This window comes from Canis aureus, chromosome 1 (genome assembly GCF_053574225.1).
Source record: "Canis aureus isolate CA01 chromosome 1, VMU_Caureus_v.1.0, whole genome shotgun sequence".
Classification (NCBI taxonomy): Eukaryota; Metazoa; Chordata; class Mammalia; order Carnivora; family Canidae; genus Canis; species Canis aureus.
This window is the reverse complement of record NC_135611.1, coordinates 110,345,288-110,365,331: the sequence shown is the minus strand read 5'-3', so window position 1 is coordinate 110,365,331 and position 20,044 is coordinate 110,345,288. Positions and strand designations below refer to the sequence as shown.

The following is a 20,044-nucleotide window of genomic DNA, read 5'->3' as shown; positions in this document are numbered from 1 at the left end:
GAGAGGAAGTAGGGCATGGGTCTGCTATTTCCTTTGGGGAGGATAAAAATGTTTTGGAACTAGATGGGTGAATGTGCTAAATGCCACTGAATTGTTCATTTAAAAATAGTTAATTCTGTGTTATGTGCATTTCTCTTCAATTAAATAGAAGAGAGAGGGTTAGGTAAGCAGAGGAAGCAGATGGAAGGCCACTTGGAGCCATCTAGGTGGGAGGTAATGGTGGCCTGGAGCACCTTAACAGCCAAGGAAGTAGTTGAAAAATGGTCAGATGCTGTTTAAATTTAGAAGGTAGAGCCAACAAAAAAAAAAAAAAAAAAATGAAGGTAGAGCCAACAGTCCTTACTGAGGACATAGATATGAGGACGTCCTCAGTAAGGACTGTATGGACTGATATGAAGTAAGGACTGATATGAAGTGTGGGGGAACTAGAGGAATCACGAATGATTCCAAGATTTCGACCTGATTAGATATTTGCTGAGCAATCAGTGTGCATGGGAGAGAAAATGGGTCCGAGAAGCAGAGGGCAGGGCCAGGAGGGGAGCTGAAGAGGCTGTCTCCACCAGGAGCACTCCCAGGGGCTCCCTTTGAGCCACCCCGTACCATGCCTCCTCGATGAAGCCGATGACAAATTTGCGCACTTCGATCGACTTGTCCGCTTGGAAAGCGATGATCTCCTGCCAACATCAGGAAGGCGGGTCAGGACTGCACCAGGATCCATCCCGTTACCCCTATACTCACACCCTCTCTCCCTCATTGGTCACTCACGTCCAGAAAGTTGTCCAGCAGTGTAGGATCTTTGTTGATGATCAGTTCCTGGACCTGGAAGGACACTGGGGATGAGGAGGAGAGCCACACATATAAAACCAGGCTCCAATCAGTACAGATAGGAGCATGTAGGAAAAAACAGCATAGAGGTAGGCAGCAGAGAAATTCAGTTCAAATCCTGGCTTTGCCACTCCCAACCATGGCCCTGGCAAGTGGCTTGCCCTGAGTTTGTCTGCTCTTCTATAAAATGGGGGATCTTAAACACCAACTCATGGGGCTCTTGTGAGGCTTTAATAAGAAGACCCTATAAGGTGCAGGGCCCTAATTGGTAGTGAGCACATGATACACCAGGGGGCTAAAGAAGAGGGAAATGCTGTACGAATTCCTTCCTGAGACTCATCCATCAATTCTCTCCACTCTCCTTCTGTTTCTATTCCCCATTCACACTGCCACAATTCAGCAGGCATTTCATGACAGAGAGAACCCATCTCCTGATGTCCTTGGACTTGCCAGGCTCTTTGGAATAAACTCTTCCAACAGATGTCCTCAGAGAAGCCTGGTGCCAGCACATGCCCAGCTCCTACTGCTGAGAGGTCAGGTCAGCTACCCAAGGCCACACGATGAGCAAGGAGCAGAACTAGGGTTCTCACCCAGGCAATCTGACCTCTGAATTGCACCTGCCTCCTGGTCTGAACCATACCTGGCCCCTCCCCTCTAAGTCTTCATATCTTCTTTTGCCTTTGCATAAGCTCCTCTCAAGACACTCTCCCTTTCTCACTTAGCCTGCTTTTCTCCTTATTCTCCAGCTCTTCCAGAAAGCCCTTCCCTGACTCCCCAGCTCTAGGCTGGGTCAGCAGTCCCCTCGAGACTCCCACAGCAAAACTGGGTTCCTCCATCCCAGCCCTGTCCACTTTGTTCCCACTGTGTGGTAACCTGCATGTCTTTCCCACTAGACAGAAACCTGGCAGAGAGAAAATATAAGGATGAAGAGTATAAGATTTGGAGCTGGAATCCAGCATTCAAGTCCTAGTTCAACTAGCTTCTGGCATACTGACCTGAGGCTCATTATTCTAAATTCTGAGACTCTGCTGCTTTCTGTAGAAATTGGGCACCAAATTACCCTGCTTCACAGAGCTTTTGTGAGAATTATTATTTTTATTTTTTTAAGATTTTATTTATTTATTCATGAGAGACACACAGAGGCAGAGACAAAGGCAGAAGGAGAAGCAGGCTCTCCGCAGGAAGCCTGATGTGGGACTCATCCCCAGACCCTGAGATTATGACCTGAGCCAAAGGGAGACACTCAATCACTGAGCCACTCAGGTGCCCCACTTTTGTGAGAATTAAATGACAGCATGCTTGTATGGCACCGGACACCACAGTAAGCATATCTTAAATGTGGACACTAGTGTTATAGCAATATCTTCTTTTTCACATGTTCCCACCCCTACCCTTGTGTTGCTTAGCCCAGCATCACCCCATCTCCTCACCTGTTTGAGTACTGTGATCTTTGAATCATTGGTAATCAGTGCTGCCTGGTTCAGGAGATCCACCACCTGGAAGGAGGGGGAGAGGCAGGTGATGGTGCTAGTTTTGCCAGCCCACCCAATTTGGCACCCTGTGGGCCCTGCAACTGAGGGCGGAATGCCCAAAGACCGGGGCTGTGCCTCCCCATCTAAGCCCTTCTCTCTCTCTCTCTCTGTATGTCTCTCATGAATAAATAAATAAAATCTTTAAAAAAGAGAGAGAGAGAGAGAGAGAGGCAGAGACACAGGCAAAGGGAGAAGCAGACTCCATGCAGGGAGCCCGATGTGGAACTCAATCCCAGGACTCCAGAATCACACCCTGGGCCAAAGCAGGCGCTAAACTGCCGAGCCACCCAGGGATCCCCTCTTTCTCTTTTTTTAATGATTTTATTTATTTATGAGAGACACACAGAGAAAGGCAGAGACATAGGCAGAGGGAGAAGCAGGCTCCCTGTAGGGAGCCCAACGTAGGACCTGATCCCAGAACCCCAGGATCATGCCCTGAGCCAAAGACAGATGCTCAACCACTGAACCACCCAGGCATCACTAAGCCCTTCTCTCTTTGCTCACTCTTTCTGAGGTGGTCATGCCATCGATGCCCGGCCCCTCCTCCTGTGTGAAGAACTGTGATGCCACGCTCCGCCGAGTGACACTATCTCCACTGCTGCCTGCCATGGCTGTTGTCCGGTACTTCCTGGAGAAAAAGAGGATAGATTAAGCTCTGGGACCCTGTGGATAGGGTGGACCTTCACTCTGCCATCCACAAAGGTCGCAACTCTCCTTTCCATTCTGTCCTGTCCTGTGGGATCTTCTGAAGCCCCTCTCCCATCCCAGAGTCTGTCTTAGACTGTATATGTAGGGGTTATAATTTGGGAGAGACTGATGTCTCCCAGGTCAGAGGCAGTACCTCGTGGAGTACCAGGCTTCACCTCTAGTACTTTACACATAGCAGGCTGACTACAGACAACTGCTGAATGACTGAACAAATGAACACACAGCAGCCACCTCGCTGGTTTCAGTGCCTCATATTGCCATCTGGACTGTACTCTGGACCAGTCAGGACATCAAGCTTTCTAAAACATAGCTCTGAGGAATACCAGGTACAGAGTTCCACACGCTAAGTATTCAACACAACAGAAAAGGCTAGTTAAAAATAAATCACATTTCAGCCATTTTCTGGAATACTATGGAGTTGTTTTTTTAAAAAGGGGATGGGGGGGATCCCTGGGTGGCGCAGCGGTTTGGCGCCTGCCTTTGGCCCAGGGCGCGATCCTGGAGACCCGGGATCGAATCCCACGTCGGGCTCCCGGTGCATGGAGCCTGCTTCTCCCTCTGCCTGTGTCTCTGCCTCTCTCTCTCTCTCTCTGTGACTATCATAAATAAATAAAAATTTAAAAAAAAAAAAATTTAAAAAAAAAAAAAAGGGGATGGGGGAAGGAGAGACTTTAGGGCATCTGTCCCCAAAGTCACATTTGGCAAAACTATTTAATAAGGATCCATTACAGCATTATTCCTAACAGCAAAAGACTATTAACAACTCAAGCATTCTCAAACAGGCAGACTGGCTGAAAAACCATGTAAAATCCACATAATAAAAGACTATGCAACTGTAAAAAGAAATGAGGGATGAAAAAAGAAGGAAAATCTCTATACATTGCTAGAACAGTGGATTCCAGCATCTATTAAGTAAAAACACGCAAAGTGAAGACAATGTTTGCCACATGCTCCCTTCTTAATAAAGGGATATATACATACACACGTATTTTTTAAAGACCCTGAAAAGACAAAGCAAAAAGCAGAAGAGGGAGAAAAATAAAAAAAAATCTGGCGAGTGTCAATGTATTATCATAAAAAGATGTCTGTGACAGCCTATAGCATCACAGAATACAGCAACTCAATCCATTTTTGTCAAGTTTGTGTATGTATACACAAAATGAACTGGGTCCGTTTCCTTTTTTGTGAAACAGGGATGGCAACAGTGTTTACCTCCCAGGACTATTCTGAAGAATAGATGAGTTAGTATACCAAAATAAACACAAGATCAATACAGCTACTATTTTTACGTACATACTCCTGAAAAATATCTGAAGGGTGTTGCTTAAACTGTTTTTTTTTTTTTTTTTTATTTATGTTAGTTACAGAGAGAGAGAGAGGGAGGCAGAGTCACAGGCAGAGGGAGAAGCAGGCTCCATGCACCGGGAGCCCGATGTGGGATTTGATCCCGGGTCTCCAGGATCGCGCCCTAGGCCAAAGGCAGGCGCCAAACCGCTGCGCCACCCAGGGATCCCTGTTGCTTAAACTGTTAAAGACAATTTGAGGAGGGTGAAAAAGATGTACCTTTTAAAAGGAATGCAATATATTGGGTACACTTGGGTGGCTCAGTGGTTAAGCGTCTGCCTTCGGCTCAGGGCATGATCCTGGAGTCCCGGGCTCAAGTCCCACATCAGGCTCCCTGCATGGAGCCTGCTTCTCCCTCTGCCTGTGTCTCTGCCTCTCTCTCTGTGTCTCTCATGAATAAATGAATAAAATCTTAAAAAAAAAAAAAAGGAATGCAATATATTGTACACAGTATTCAACAAATGTCTGCTGAATGAGTATCCAACAGTGTTCTTCCTAGTCTCCTTGTCACCTCACACAGCTACACCTTACTTAGAGTCAAAGACATCATCCTCACCAAGGCCTAGGACTTTGTATGAGGACTCCTTCACTTTCTTCTAGGGTCTCTGCTCCACGTCTGCCCTAACTGGGCAGTCTCCCTCTCCATCTATTCCGTCTCCCTCTCCCTCTATTACTCTGTTTTTCTACACCGCATTTATTATCATCAACATATAAGCTCCATGAAGGCCAGGATTTGTGTGTGTTTGTTCACTTTCAAGATCTCCATCATGTGAACAGTGCTTAGCACCTAGTAAGTACTCAATAAATATCTGAGTGAATGTCAAAGGGCCTCCCCAATTACTGGACTCAGGATCCCCCCCCCCCCCCTTTGGCTCTAGAATGCTTGAAAAATAATAGCTAATATTTAAGAATATGTGCTGGGCACAATTCTAATACACATGCTGACTTTTTTTTTTTTTTTTAGATTTTATTTATTTATTTATTTGAAAGAGACAAAGGTAGGGAGAGGAAAGCACGAGCAGAGAGGAGAGGATAAAGTAGGCTCCCCACTGAACAGGGAGCCTGATGCAGGGCTCGATCCCAGGACTCTGGAATCATGATCTGAGCCCATGACAGACACTTAACCAACTGAGCCACCCAGGCACCCCACATGTTAACTTATTTAAATTTCACAACACCCACTCTTTGAGGCAGGTATGGTTTTTAAGCTCCATTTTACAGATGAGGAAATTTGAAGGCAAGGGAGGTAAAGTCACTTGACTGAAGGCTCAGAGCCTCTAAGATACAGATGCAGCAGTAGGACTGCAGAATCTATCCTCCTCATCACTGTGCAGGACCACCTCTCTGAAAGGAATTCCTTCTCTATCCCAGATCTATTGTGCAAGCCAAGAGGCATGGTCACCTGACAACCAGCATTCTGCTGTCCCTTATCAGAACATAATGAACCTTTTCATGATCAACCTTTCCAACCTTTCCACTCTCTCCATGACAATCATACATTGAGATCTACCTTTTTTTTTTTTTTTTTTTTTTTGTAACCCTGTGTTCTTCCCCTTCTTCTTTTTGGTTTATCCTTAAAAAAAAAAAAAAAAAAAAAAAAAAAAAAAGTATATCTACATTTCCCTTTTCTTTTGTAAAAAAGGGAGCATATAATAGGCACTACTTTCTATTTCATTTGTCTTCACTGAATATATTCTGGAACCCACTCATAGTCGGTTAATCACAGTGTATAGGTATTTTCGTGATTCCCTCCCTGAAACCCCGCATTTCCTTTCACAGTTGCATATTTTATTATGTAGATGTTATCAGCTTTTTTTCTGCCAGTCTCTCGATTAAAGAACATTTGGGGTGTCTATAGCATTTTTGCTATTACCAACTACCATTGTTTCCCCTTGTCTCCCGGTGTACTCCTTACGGAGTACCACTACACCAATCCCACCTGGGAGTATGACGACTCCCCCCATACACGAAGTAACCCCAGAAGTATCTTTCATTCATTCTACGAACATCAACCGGGTGTCTTCAGTGTGACCAGCGCTGTGCTGGGAACACAGCGATAACCAACACATACTCTAAGCCCCTGTCCCCGTGGAGCTCACGATCAAGGACCTAATCAAAAAACCCCACAGATAAAGGTCCAGTGATAAATCAGACCACATGTGACATGAAGGAAAGGCACAGGGACCTATGAGAGCGTTTAAGAGGCGAATTTCGGGACGGAGGGCGGGAAAGGAGGTCTTTGCAGGGGAAGTGACGTTGATGCCGAGACCCGAAAGATGAATGGGAGTTAGCCAGGCAGAATGGGTAAAAGGATGTTGCGGGCAGAGGGGACAGCATGTGCAAAAATCCTGAGGCGGGAAGGCGCGTGGCGAGTATGAGGAACCGGAAGGCTAGTGCAGCTGTGAGGAGTGAGGAACGAGCAGAAAGGCCGAGCCGGGGCCGGCGGGGCGGACGCGCCTTGGGGGCCACGTTGGAACTTTGCCCCGAGGGCACTGGGGAGCCACGGGAGGGTCCTGAGCTGGGGAAGAAACTGGGGTCCCGAACGTCACTGCTCCCCTTTCCTCTCAGCGCCCCAACCCGCCGGCCAGCGCCCCTGCCGCGTCAGGGTCCCTCCTCCCTTCGTTCCCGGGCCCCCACGCCGCCCCCCGCTCACCGCGGCGCCGACCTCCGTCCCCCTCGCGCCCCCTCAGCAGCGCCTCTTCACAGACGCCGCCGTCGCCATCTTCCGTTCGCCGCCGGGACACTGCGCACGCGCCGCGCACACAGGGCCGCTGGGAAATGGAGTCCACACTGAGGCCCGCCCCCTCCCCTACCTCCTGCGGCGCTAGAGGCCTTACGCCTCCCCCCCGCCCCTACCCGACGAGGCCCGGGAGCATTTTATTTCCGGCCTTTGAGCGCCAAGCCTTAGGGGAAATGTAGTCCTTTACCAGAGGCACTGGACGGAAAGGGAGGCAGAGGCTTCTGGGAAATGGAGTACACGGTGGTTCTGAGTCCCTGGACGGCTGGTGTTAGAGCGAGCGGAGAGTCCGGGCAGCGAAGCTCCGAGGTCCTGGAGGTGGCCTGTTGCCCCAGTGGAGTCTAAGCAGAGTCCCCGATCCCCTCCACCTTAGGTCCTGGCCATTTACGCTGTCTGGAGCATTTCCAGCTGTCGGAAGCTTCAGTCTTCCAGTCCGTCCAATCGGAATGTGGGGCCGAGGGTCTCTTATGGTCCTCACCGTAGCATACGGACCTCTGGAGTCCCCTGCGCTCTGAGGCCCCTTTCCTCCGTCTCGGTCATGCCGGGCTCTGGCTGTTCGCCCACTCCTGTCCAAATAATGAAACCCGCTGGGGCAGAAGAGCCCTAGGGTTCTGCCCTTGGGGAGGACTTTAGCATGGGCAGTGTCGCCCACCCGTGGCTCGCTTGCTCTTCCACCACCTCCAGCTCTCACGGCCTCGGGCTGCGGCTCCCGGCGCCTGAGGTCTGTCTCCGCGCAATCCCGCAGGGGGCGCCCCAGGCCGAGCGCGCCGCCCTCGGGGAGGCGGGAGGGGAGCCCGGGGCGGGCAAGGGCGGGGGGTGGGGGGGTGGGGGTGTCCCAGCTATAAAGCGTGGCCGCCTCCCGCGGCGCCCAGGACGGCTGGGACCCCGGGCGGTCGGACGGGCGGGCAGCGGTCGGAACTCGGGCCGTGCCGGCTGAGAGATCTGAAGCGCTCGGTTCCCCCCGGGCCGGAGCGAGGGCGGGAGGGGGCGCAGGCCCGGGGGATGCTGGGCTCGGTGAAGATGGAGGCCCATGACCTGGCCGAGTGGAGCTACTACCCGGAGGCGGGCGAGGTGTGTCCTCGGGGATGGCGGAGCGGGAAGTGGGGGTCAGGAATCAGGGTGCGAGCGTGAATGGGGGTAAGGATGGGGTGTGGGATCAAATGGGGGTCCCGATGCTGTTGAGGAGCAGAGGAACCAGAGACACGGAGACCAGGTGTAGGAGTCAGGGATGGGGGAAGGAGGCATGGGAGTGCGGTTTCGGCTGGTTGGAGCGAGGGCTCAAACGGAAAAATTTAGGCAAGGGTCAGGTCATAGTTTAAACGTGAAGCTTGGGTGTTGGGGACCTCAAACCCAAGAGATTAAAGTGAAAAAATCAAAGATAGGAATCGGAGTTCCAGGATAGGGGACAGAGCTGGGGGATTGGGAAATGGGGTCCAAAAGCAGAGGGGTGGAGGAGGGAAGACCTGGAACAAGGAGATGAGAGAAAAGAAAGGTCACCCTTAAGGAAAATCCGAGGTGGGAGCCCAGGGGTTGAATATAGTTAAAGATGAGGGGTCCTGGGGGTAGAAATCAGAATTGGGGTTGGGCATAAGCATCTTGAGGGTGGCGATCTAAGAGTCAGAAAAAGGTATTGGTGCTCAGAGTTAAGAGATAGAGGCGCTCAGAGATGAAACATGGCTTGGGAAACTGTAATAACAGGTGGGTAAGAGTTGGGGCTCAGATAGATGGGGGCCCAGATGGGATCAGAGTTGGGAGCCTGAGAGCAGATGTGAGCAACAGCATTGTCAGGAGAGAGGTCAATTTCCACCCCCCATCCTTATTCATGACCCTTAGCCCTCCCGACTGAACTTCAGTGGTTTAATTGTTTTTAGAGACCCTCAGCAGGGACACTCCCTGTTGGAGACTTGAGGGTTTCAGATTTCACACCACCACCACCCCCATTCCAGTAATCTCCAGTAATTGCTAATGTCCTCTCTTGTCCCATCTCTGACAAGGCCGCCCTTGGAGTAGGGGGCGGAGTGGATCTTAATCCCCTCACCTCAGCAGACGGAAAGTCCTTCCCCAAGTCTAACTCCCAGTCCTATTGCTGCAAGGGCTCCCTCTTAGCTGGTTCTTTCAAGCGTCAAGATTATGAAATGGCAGGGGAGGGTAGGAGGGTTAGGGGGGTCCAGACATTTAGGTTCCTAACTTAGAAAGAGACTTTAGGCTTCTTTCAAGTCAGAAGGAGACTGGAATGTCTGAGATCTCCACGGATTCTGAGATCTGGGTGTTTACAGGGGCCCCCACTGTGCCTGAGTTCTGGGGCTGGGGTTTGAAGCTCGGGGTGGGACTCCTGGTTCCCCAGGCCTGCGGGGCTTGGCAAAGTGCCCGGGAGGGGCCAGTCCTGGGGCTGTGGAGGTGTGAGGTGCACGTGGGGTGGGGCAGGCCGACCAGGGAAGGGATTGAGAGTGCTGAGAACTGGAGCTGGAACTGCTGGAGGTGTCATTTGTATGGTGGGGAAGGCAGAGACCTGGTTGGAAGTGGAGGCTCCCAGGTAGTGGGGTTGGGGGGGAATCCTAGCTGAACCCCTAGAGAGTTAGAGCCTGGGGCCATGATTTTAAAAGACCAGCTACAGATCTGTGTTTCTGGGGTTGGGGTACATCTTTAAGAAGTAAGTTGTGCGGGTCTAGGATGGAGGAGTCACTATCTGGGCACAGGGTGAAATTTAATAATTTGCACGGAAATTGTGTCAGAAATTGAGGGACCGTCTAGAGTTGATTAGCATTTGGGGGCATATTTCAGAAAAAGTTAACATATGAGGTGTCGGAAATGGAAATAGGGTATCCCCAGCCTTCCCACCAGCTGAGCCACCTCCTCTCCCCCTGAGTCTGAACAATAGGGAGAGAAACATTTGCACTCGCTCAGCAACTAAGAACTGAGAGGGTCCCCAAACTGCTTCTTGCTCACAGCACCCTCCTGCTGGGGTGATTGACACCCCCGGTCAGGCTCCCTGTCAGGAAGGAAATTGGAAAGTTAGCACCCTGGGGTGTCCCCACTGGGCTCCAGTTCTCACAGATCAGCTGGTCCAAGAGCTCCCCCCTTTTAGAAATGGGAACTCTGAAGCCTCTCAGAGTGTTAGGGGCTGCTGCAGGATCAGGACTGGGACTGGGAGGAGGCTTCTAGCTTCACACTGCCTTCCCGGACTCCCTGTCACACCCTCCCCCAGAAACAATAAGGAAATGAAAGGAGAGAAAGTCCAGCCTCCTGGTATGGGGGTGCAGATCCCCTGAGGGCTTCCCCCCCAATCTCAGCCCCGCCCTGGCAGGGGAGATCCGGCTTACACCCGGACACTGGGGGTTCATCCCAGCCCTGGGGCGTGGGAAAGCCTAGGGTGGATTAGGGCTGCTGGAGTGCTTAAGGTCAGACCTTAAGGAGGACTTCCGGGTGGGTGGGGACCCAGAAAAGGACAGCTGTGGGGTCCCAATCACCCTTCCTCTGTGATACAAAAGAGCCTGATGGGGTTGGAGCATTGGAATGGGGGTCACAGAGGGATTTAGGAACTCTCTGTGGATGCCCCTGAGTGCATTGCCTCTCCTCAGCTCTGAAAGACCCGCTTCCCTTATTCTGGGGAGGGGGTACAATCCGCCAAGGTGGTGGGGATACCAGTGCACGGAGGAGGGGTAGCTGTGACTCCAGTTTTAGTGGGAGGCTTCTGGGGAGACGGTGATGCTGAGGCCAGGAGACAGAGATACAGAGAAGTGCCGGAAAGAAAGAGACATGGCAGGGGAGTGGGGCAGAGAGAGACAGGGAGAGATGGTGGGGGGAGAAAGATGGGGTTTGAGAGAGTCATGAGGAGGGAACGGCAGGGGTTTGGGGAGAGATAAGAGAGACAGGAGAAGGAGGGAAAGCAGAGGGGCAAGAAAGAGGTGGGGAGAGGGATCCCTGGGTGGCGCAGCGGTTTGGCGCCTGCCTTTGGCCCAGGGCGCGATCCTGGAGACCCGGGATCGAATCCCACGTCAGGCTCCCGGTGCATGGAGCCTGCTTCTCCCTCTGCCTATGTCTCTGCCTCTCTCTCTCTCTGTATGAAAAAAAAAAAAAATTAAAAAAAAAAAAAAAGAAAAGAAAGAGGTGGGGAGAGATAGGGCTGGGAAAAGCAGCTTGGAAGGAGACTGGGGAGTAGAGGGGAGGAGCGGAGAGGTACTGAGACGGGAAAGAGATGGACAGATACACATGGAGCCAGCTGGGAGACTCGAGACCAGAGACAAAAGAACTCCCTGGAAGTGTGTGTGTGTGTGAGAGAGAGAGAGAGAGAGAGAGATTCTCTGTCTGCGCTCAGACTAGAGTTGGTTGTCACCTGTCCCTGACTCTGCGTGACCCTGGCAATTCCCTTCTCTCTCAGGACCTTGGGAGCCGCAGACCCTTACAGTGACAGGGGACGAGACAGGACCCACTGACTCACAGCAAAGGTGGCTCCTACTGGAAATATAGCAGCACCTTCCCCGCTCCCCCCTGCAGTGCTACAAGAGCCCCTCATGGGAAAGGAGCAGGACAGTTGGTGGACTAGGGGAGAGAGGATGGTGGACAGTGGATGGAAGGGGTAAATACACACAGCGAGGGGTAAATACACACCACCCACCATGCTTTCTGTTTTCCGTGTTTATCTTGTTCATTTCTTGCTAGACTGTCAGGTCTGTGAAGGCAGGTCTTGAAGTCTGTCTTGGTCACTGCTTTTATAGCGTGATCCAGAGTGCTGGTCTGGAGCCGGACTGCCTAAATTCAGAGTCCTGCCCCTTCCTTACTGTCTGACCCTGGACGACCTCTCTGGGCCTCAGCTTGGTCAGCTATACAATGGGTGTCATCATAGCACCTCCCCTGTGGTGCGGTTGGTTGTAAAGGTTGAAAGGGAGACCTTTCCTGTGAAGTGCTTGGAGCAGGGCCTGGCACAAAGTAGGTGGCCAACAGATATTTGTTCAATGGATGAAAGAAGAGAGGGTTACTTAGACCTAGCAATGCCTCTGTATTTCACTGAGCTAAGATGCATGTTTTTCATTTGAACGTTTCTGAAAATGGGATGGGTTTTACAGTCAACAGTGTCCAGGGATTGAGAATGTTTTTTTCCCCTTGCTTACTGGTACTTAAAATTAACACCGCAGCTTACAAATAGCGATGTCAGATCCCTGGGTGGCTCAGTGGTTTAGTGCCTGCCTTTGGCCCAGGGTGTGATCCTGGAGACCCAGGATCGAGTCCCACATCGGGCTCCCTGCATGCTTTTTCCTCTGCCTGTGTCTCTGCCTCTCTCTCTGTGTCTCTCATGAATAAATAAATAAATAAAAATATTAAAAAAAAAACAAATAGTGATGTCTTAGATTCAGTGATACATAGTAACGAGATGATATATATTAGGTTGAAATGTAATTTTTTCAGACTGAAACATTTTTTAAAAAGTTTTTAGACTTTTATTTATTTAAGTAAGCTGTACACCCAGTATAGGGCTCGAACTCACCATCTGGGAGATCGAGAGTCTCATGCTCTTCTGACTGAGCCAGCCAGGCGTCCCCATATCCTGAAACATTTCTGATCTAAAACAACTGTAATTCTATAGTCCGAAAAGTGATAGAGAGTACCCGTGTAGATGAGATGGTTAGATAAATCAGGAGTTTTCAATTTTTTCAATTTTAGGACCTCTTTCATGCCTAAAAATTATTGAGGACCCCAAACAGTTTTTGTTCATGTAAATTATGTCTATCCATCGTTACTGCGTTTAAAAAAAGTTACCGCATTAGAAATTAAAACTGAGAAATTTTTAAAATATGGATTGATTTTTTTTTTTTAAGATTTTATTCATTTGGGACGCCTAGGTGGCTCAGTGGTTGAGTGTCTGCCTTTGGCTCAGGGGTGATCCCCGAGTTCCGGGATCGAGTCCCACATCGGGCTCCCTACATGGAGCCTGTTTCTCCCTCTGCCTATGTCTCTGCCTCTTTCTGTGTGTCTCTCATGAATAAATAAATCTGTGTCTCTCATGAATAAATAAATAAAATCTTAAAAAAAAAGATTTTATTCATTTATTTGACAGAGAAGACAAGCAGGGGGAGCAGACAGAGGGAGAGGGAGAAGCAGGCTCCTTGCTGAGCAGGAGGAGTGGGGCTCTATTCTGGGACCCCCAGGATCATGATCTGGGCCGAAGGCAGATTCTTAATTTTAAACTAACAATTTAAACTAATTTAAAACTAAGTCATTTTAAACTAACAATTTTTTGCATAAATATTTTGTTTTATTAATAACTATATTTCAGGGCACCTGGCTGTCTCAGCTAGTAGAGCATGCAAGTCTTGATCTCAGGGTTGTGAGTTCAAGCCCCATGTTGGGCATGGAGACTATTTTTAAAATTAAAATAAAATAAAATAACTACATTTAAAAACATTTAACAAGAAGAGTGGCACTGTTATATTTTTGGCAAATTTTTTCAGTGTCTGGTTCGATAGGAGACAGCTGGATTCTTGTGGCTGCTTCTACATTTGGTCTGTTGCAATGTCACATGTCCGGTGGCCTCACTTGTACACTCCTGAGAAAAAGAGAATGAAAAAGCTAATAATTTCTTAGCATTATATGCAAATAATTTTGACCTCCTGGACACCCTAAAAGGGTCTTGGAGATTCCCCAAGGCATCCTGGACCACACTTTGAGAACCACTTGAAGCATGAGCTCCAATATATGGGAACATAGGGGATGAAGGATGAAGTCAGGGATGGGGTACACGAGGATGGGGAAGAGAGACTTCCAGAGACAGCCATCTACAGACAGAGGTAAGGATGGGAGGGACTTGTAGAAGACAGGGATGCCTGGGAGGCTCAGTGGTTGGACATGTGCATTTGGCTCGGGTCATGATCTCAGAGTACTCGGATCAAATCCCTCATCAGGCTCCCCACAGGGAGCCTGCTTCTCCCTCTGCCTATGTCTCTGCCTCTCTCTCTGCGTCTTTCATGAATAAATAAAATCTTAAAAAAAAAAAAAGAAGCAAGGCAGACAGACAGACAGATGGACACATAGCAGGGGGGCCGGTAACCCTTTGCTGACCAGCAGAGCGGCAGCTCACTGACCTCTCCCCATCTCTCTTTCCTTGCAGGTCTACTCACCGGTGACCCCAGTGCCCAGCATGGCCCCCCTTAACTCCTACATGACCCTGAACCCTCTGAGCTCTCCCTACCCCCCCGGGGGGCTCCCTGCCTCTCCACTGCCCTCAGGACCCCTGGCGCCCCCAGCCCCAGCGGCACCCCTGGGGCCCACCTTCCCGGGCCTGGGTGCCAGCAGTGGTGGGGGCAGCAGCTCGGGGTATGGGGGCCCGGGAGCGGGGCTGGTGCCGGGGAAGGAGATGCCCAAAGGCTACCGGCGGCCACTGGCCCACGCCAAGCCGCCATATTCCTACATCTCGCTCATCACCATGGCCATCCAGCAGGCGCCGGGCAAGATGCTGACCCTGAGCGAGATCTACCAGTGGATCATGGACCTCTTCCCCTACTACCGGGAGAACCAGCAACGCTGGCAGAACTCCATCCGCCACTCTCTGTCTTTCAACGACTGCTTTGTCAAGGTGGCGCGCTCCCCAGACAAGCCGGGCAAGGGCTCCTACTGGGCCCTGCACCCCAGCTCAGGTAACATGTTTGAGAATGGCTGCTACCTGCGCCGCCAGAAGCGCTTCAAGCTGGAAGAGAAGGTGAAGAAAGGGGCTGGCGGGACCTCCACCTCCAAGAACAGTGCCGGGGCCGCCGCCTCGGCCACCACCCCTGCTGCCCAGGTCACCTCTCCCCCGCAACCCCAGCCTCCACCACCTGAGCCGGAGGCCCCCGGCGGGGAAGATGTGGGGGCTCTGGACTGTGGCTCACCCCCTTCCTCCACACCCTATTTCACTGGCCTGGAGCTCCCGGGGGAGCTGAAGCTGGATGCACCCTACAACTTCAACCACCCTTTCTCCATCAACAATCTGATGTCAGAACAGACACCAGCACCTCCTAAACTGGACGTGGGGTTTGGGGGCTATGGGGCAGAGGGTGGGGAGCCTGGGGTGTACTACCAGGGTGTCTATTCCCGCTCTCTGCTTAACGCATCCTAGCAGGGGTGTGGGAGCATGGTGGGCGGGGTATGGCTGTAGCTCACACCATCAGGCGCTTGGGGCCTGGTTCATCCTCCTGGTGACACTTTGCTTGTCCCATCAGTTAACATCTTGGTTGGTCTATTACTGTGGTGACTGCTGTCTCTGTGAGCATCGTGTCAATCCTTTGGGTACTGTGATAACTGCCGTTGACGTCTTGGTGTGCCCACTGGGCACTACAAAGACTGCCATGTTGATTGATGTGATTAATCCATCCATTGGGCACTCTGATGGCCGCCATCTGGGATGACATCTTAGTAGGCCCTTTGGACATGGCGATGGACATCCTCTTGATTGACCCTTTGGATGCGATGGTGATATCATTTCAATGACATCTTCTCTGGCCCATTGGGCGCTGCAATCACTTCCTTTTTGGTGGACTTCTTGGTGTACCAGACACCAAGTTGGCCACCATCCTGCATAACATCTCCTTTTGGCACATTGGGTGCTATGATGGCCACCATCTTGGTTGGCTGACATAACCAGTATACCGTTGTGCACTGTGACAGCTCCCACAGCCCCTGGGTTGGCCATTGTCATCCCCGTCTCTTTGGTGTGAGTTGAGTGAGGGATGGAGGTGAGAATACTCCTTGTTTTTTTCTGGAGCCCATTCCCCCCTCTGGTCCCGGAGAAACCAGAATGGACTGGCTAGGGTGTGGGGAACTTCTACTGAAGTCTGGTTCTTGCCTGGGAAGCGGGATACTGGCTGTGTTTGACCATTAAAGGCACTGTTTCTGCCTCTTGCTGAATGTCTCTTTTCCTTGGCGGGTGGGCCCTGTGGGGCTTGAACGCCTGAATTGCTGTGTCCCTGTCCCCTCTCCTTCCTGCCCCTAAGAGCTGGCTGCCTCTGGGGGAAGGGCTGGGGGAGGCATCGACCTGACCTTTGGCTCTTTGCTGTCCCTGACCCCAAGGACAGTTTGCTCACAGATAGCAGCCCCCGCAGCAGTGGGGCCAGGGCAGCAGGGGGAGGTGGCTCCGCAGTGACCAAGGCCATCTCCCCACCCCCACTCCCCAGACACACACCTCCAGCTCTGAGGCCCGAGGAGCCCAGGGGCTGCTTAATTTTTGGTTAAACTGGGGAGGAGGAGAAGGCACAAACAAGGTGTTAATTAAAGGAGACTGTGTGTGTGTGTGTGTGTGTGTGTGTGTGTGTGTGTGTGTGTTGGGGCTTATCTGGGTGGGGGAGTGTGGGCCTCCGTTGGTCATAGGATATCACTGTGCCCACTGGGGTCTCTGGGGTCTGCCTATTGTTACCCCTGAGTGTTACCTATGCTTTGTATCGCTCCATCATGTGGGTTTTTATGTCTGTTCACACTCTGGGTGTTACCTGTGGGTGTCCTGGGATCTCTTACTGTTTTTTGTTTTGTTTTGTTTTTTAAAGATTTTATTTATCTATTCATGAAAGACACAGAGAGGCAGACACAGGCAGAGGGAGAAGCAGGCTCCCTGCGGGGAGCCCGGTACAAGACTCGATCCCCAGACCCCAGGATCACCACCTGAGCCAAAGGCAGATGCTCAACCACTGAGCCACCAGGCGTCCGTCTCTTACTGTTTTGTGCATGTGGTTCTCTTTATACACCTACCCCTGGGTCCTTGTGGGTCTCACACTGTTAGGCGCACGTCTCCATATGTCAGTTTACGTACCTGATGCCTCCAGGAATCTCTATGTGGCTCAGTCGGTGTCACAGACCTGCCTGTCGCTGTGTGTTTTGTGTACCTCTGTGTCAGCATCTGCCTGTATGTTTATTTTTTTTTTCTGCCTGTATGTTTAAAAGAGTCCGCTTGTGCCCTCCTATTATGCCTGTCACTATTGTGTGGAGGGTCCCCTGTCTCTTCTGCAGGCAGGTGTGTGGAGAAGGAGCTCGGTCCTCCTTTGGCAGCTCTGGGCCTCTGGGGGTTGGTGGGTGTCTGGGTGTCCCTGTTCCTCCAGGTCTCTCCCTAGGCTCCCGAGTCTGGTGGCAGGTGCTCAGATGCTCTAATCGCGTGGCTCTGGGGGGAAGAGGGTGTGCACACCCTGCCTCTCACTTCACAGAGTGGAAGCTGAGGCTCAGAAGGGAGGGGACTGGGCCAGCGTCATTCAGCCAGGCTAGAGCAGGTGGGCAGGTTTGGTCTTATTTTTGTCTTTCCTTCTTTGGGGTTTGCCTTTCTCGGTCCTTGGTTCTCTAGTGGCTCATTCATTTGTTCCTCAGACATTCGTTCAGAGACCAAAGGCTGCCTGTTTACGAGTGTGTGTGCAGTGTCTCCCCCCAGTTTCTGTGTGTCCATATTTCTATCTCTTAGTGTCCTCTCTCTGTGTCACTCTGTCCTTAGCCTTCTCTTTGGGCTGGGCTGTTGTCTCTTGGCTTTTTTGAACACTTTTGCTCATCCTCTGTAGTCTACCTCTTAGACAGTCGGCCTTGTGCTTTCTCTCTCATTCACTCCATTGCTTGGACTCTGTCCCTCCGTCTCTCTGGGCCCTGGGTGGCTCCCTCCTTCTCTTGGGGACTGTGACTCCTTTCCCGGGTCTGTCCCCCCCCACCCTCCCCACCCCCACTCCTTTGGATCTCCAGCCTCACTCCTCCTTCTCTGGTCTCCAGTTCCTGAGTTTCTGCCTCTACCTGCCACCTCGCAGGCCAGGCCCTCTATTTCTGTCGCTGTGCCCGCCCTGCCCGGCTGCGTGTCACCACCACCCCCCGCCCCCTGCCGTGCTGGCTCCCCGTCAGCCGTCCCACCAGCCTCGGCTGTCCTGGGCAGGCCGGGGAATTCCTCCTGGTTCCTGGAAAAAACAACTGGGGCCGAGAGAAAGGCCCTCAGTCTCCCCGGGCGCCTGCCCCCCTCCCTCGGGCCTGGGGGTCTCTCCCGGAGTCGGCCGGCCCGAGGCAGGAAGCCCTGCGGTTTCTGGCTTCTCCCAGGCGGCCTCCGGATCTGGCCCCCGCCCCCCGGCCAACAGCCCAAATATTATTCCGCAGGAGGAGTCGGTGGTGGCGGGAGGAGGCCCAGGCTGAAAGAGGCTTTCAGGGCGGCCAGGCCTGGGGCTTCCTGTCCCCAGGCTTGGGCCTCAGGCCGCCCCAGTAGGGACCTCAGGTGGCCGGAGGGGCGGGTGTTGTTGTAGGGTCCTGGGGGGAGGGTGGGGCCATCCGTCAGGGTGTCTGGTGGCCACCAGCTCGGCTGGCGTGGGCAGGTGTGACCCCCACCCCAGGGACAGCCGGCTGATGTCCAGCGTGGAAAAATACCACGCTCAGACGTGGGACGCCTGGACAGACCAGAGGATGCCAGGGATCAGGGACGGAGGGATAGCCACGGGGACAGAGAAGCCAGGGCTGGGACAGGTGAAGCTGGACAGAGCCTGTGGGCCTGAGGTGACACAGTCCAAGGGAGGGGCCCATGGGTGGGGAAACAGAGGGCCTGGGCAGGGTCCCAGCTGCGGGCAGAGGTCCCATTACATCGGAAGGCGTGTGAGAATAATGTTAAAAGAATATTCATAATAATAGCTACTGGGGCTTCTCATCTGCCCGGCATTGTGTGAGCACCTTACAGAATGGATTGACTCAATCCTTCCCACTCCCTATATATTATTGGTGAAACTGAGGCAGGATGAAGTGAAGCCACTTGCCCAAGGTCACAGGGGTAGTGTAGCGGGGGAGCTAGGACTTGAACCCTTGGCAGTCTGGCCCAGAGCCAGTGCCCTTAATCACTGTGCTGTTCTAGAGCATGAGAGGGGTGACAGCACAGCCAGGGCCCTGGGGTCCTGAGTCCTCCCTCGGAGTCAGCCCTATTCCCTGCCACAACCTGCAACAGGAGGAGGGAAGCACCCCCAGGAGCCAGCAGTCCAGGGGGGTTACAAGTGTGTCTGTGTGTATCTGTGTCACTGGATGTCACACATCTATCTTGGTGTCAGCATGTCAGGATCATTGTGTCGCAGGCTTATGTGTTACTCGTGCTGTGTCTCTGGTCAGCATTTTAGGGTGTGTCGTATGTGCCTGCCTGTCACTGTGTCCTCTCTGTCACTCTTTGTGCCTTGTCACTGCATCTCTGTGCCTAACCTCATGTTTGCCTATCATTGTACCCTGATGTCTATTCCTGTGTGTCTGTCACTGTGTCTGCTCCAGTGTCTCTGTCACTGGGTGCTGTGAGTCTGTTTATGTCTCTGTCACTCTGGGTTTGCCTATATCTGTCCCTGTTTGTCACCATGTCTGTTCCCTTATGTGTCACCATCTACCCAGGTGTCGCCGTGTGCGTTACTCACCACCCAGGCCACAGGTGGGCGTGTCGGGCCCACTGGTGCCAGGACGAGGGCCCAGCCCATCCCACCCTCGCCTGCCATGGGCCAGGCTGGGCGCCTGTTTGCAATGCCTGCCACAGGTAAACACCAAGATCCGGAACCCAAGGGCCACCTCCCTCACCTCCGTTCCCTGCCCCTTGGCCTGGCCAGGACTGGGCTTGTACCAGAGTCCCACAGGTGCTGCCCCCAAAGTGGAGATGTGCCCTCACCCGCCCGTCACCCATGGGCACGAGCCTCCCCCAAGCCCCCAGCCTCGGCTGGCCCTGTCTGCCTCTCCATCTGCTTCTCTCTCTCTGGCTATCTCCTGGCCTCTCTCTCTCTCTCTCTGTTCCTTGCTGTCCTCACTTCCTCTCACCTGAGTCACTCTGCGGCTTCGCCTTTCTCTGGAATGACCCCCATCTGCCTTCTGTCACTGTCCCTCTACGTCCAACTTTCTCTGTTTCCCTGCAGTGAAGTTTAATTCCCACCCCCCTTTTTAAAAAAGATTTTTATTTATTTATTCATGAGAGACA

General features: G+C 52.1%; 2 protein-coding genes across 6 annotated transcripts in view; one reads left to right on the top strand and one right to left on the bottom strand.

Annotated features, from left to right (window-relative positions):
* Nucleotides 1–7,204, bottom strand: part of SYMPK (symplekin scaffold protein) — a 37,661-nt gene extending 30,457 nt beyond the window's left edge. Inside the window, exons 1-5 of one of the 2 annotated variants that reach the window (XM_077848117.1) lie at nucleotides 7,063–7,204; nucleotides 2,862–2,985; nucleotides 2,256–2,321; nucleotides 766–819; nucleotides 601–674 (exon numbers count right to left, since the gene is read on the bottom strand). In XM_077848117.1, the coding sequence (XP_077704243.1) occupies nucleotides 601–674; nucleotides 766–819; nucleotides 2,256–2,321; nucleotides 2,862–2,966 (299 nt within the window). In that variant the 5' untranslated portion in view covers nucleotides 2,967–2,985; nucleotides 7,063–7,204. The remainder of the gene's footprint in view (nucleotides 1–600; nucleotides 675–765; nucleotides 820–2,255; nucleotides 2,322–2,861; nucleotides 2,986–7,062) is intronic. The other variant, XM_077848126.1, reaches the window with a different exon arrangement.
* Nucleotides 7,205–8,007: 803 nt separating this feature from the next.
* Nucleotides 8,008–16,014, top strand: FOXA3 (forkhead box A3). 4 transcript variants are annotated; one of them, XM_077848091.1, is made up of 3 exons: nucleotides 8,026–8,217; nucleotides 11,525–11,722; nucleotides 14,249–16,014. In XM_077848091.1, the coding sequence occupies exons 2-3, from the start codon at nucleotides 11,714–11,716 to the stop codon at nucleotides 15,230–15,232; spliced, it is 993 nt and encodes a 330-aa protein (XP_077704217.1). In that variant the 5' UTR covers nucleotides 8,026–8,217; nucleotides 11,525–11,713; the 3' UTR covers nucleotides 15,233–16,014. The 4 variants fall into 4 exon arrangements, with proteins under 4 accessions (XP_077704201.1, XP_077704217.1, XP_077704228.1 ...); XM_077848102.1 differs by having other exon boundaries at nucleotides 8,027–8,217; nucleotides 11,525–11,591; XM_077848075.1 differs by lacking the exon at nucleotides 11,525–11,722 and having other exon boundaries at nucleotides 8,008–8,217.
* Nucleotides 16,015–20,044: the final 4,030 nt, after the last annotated feature.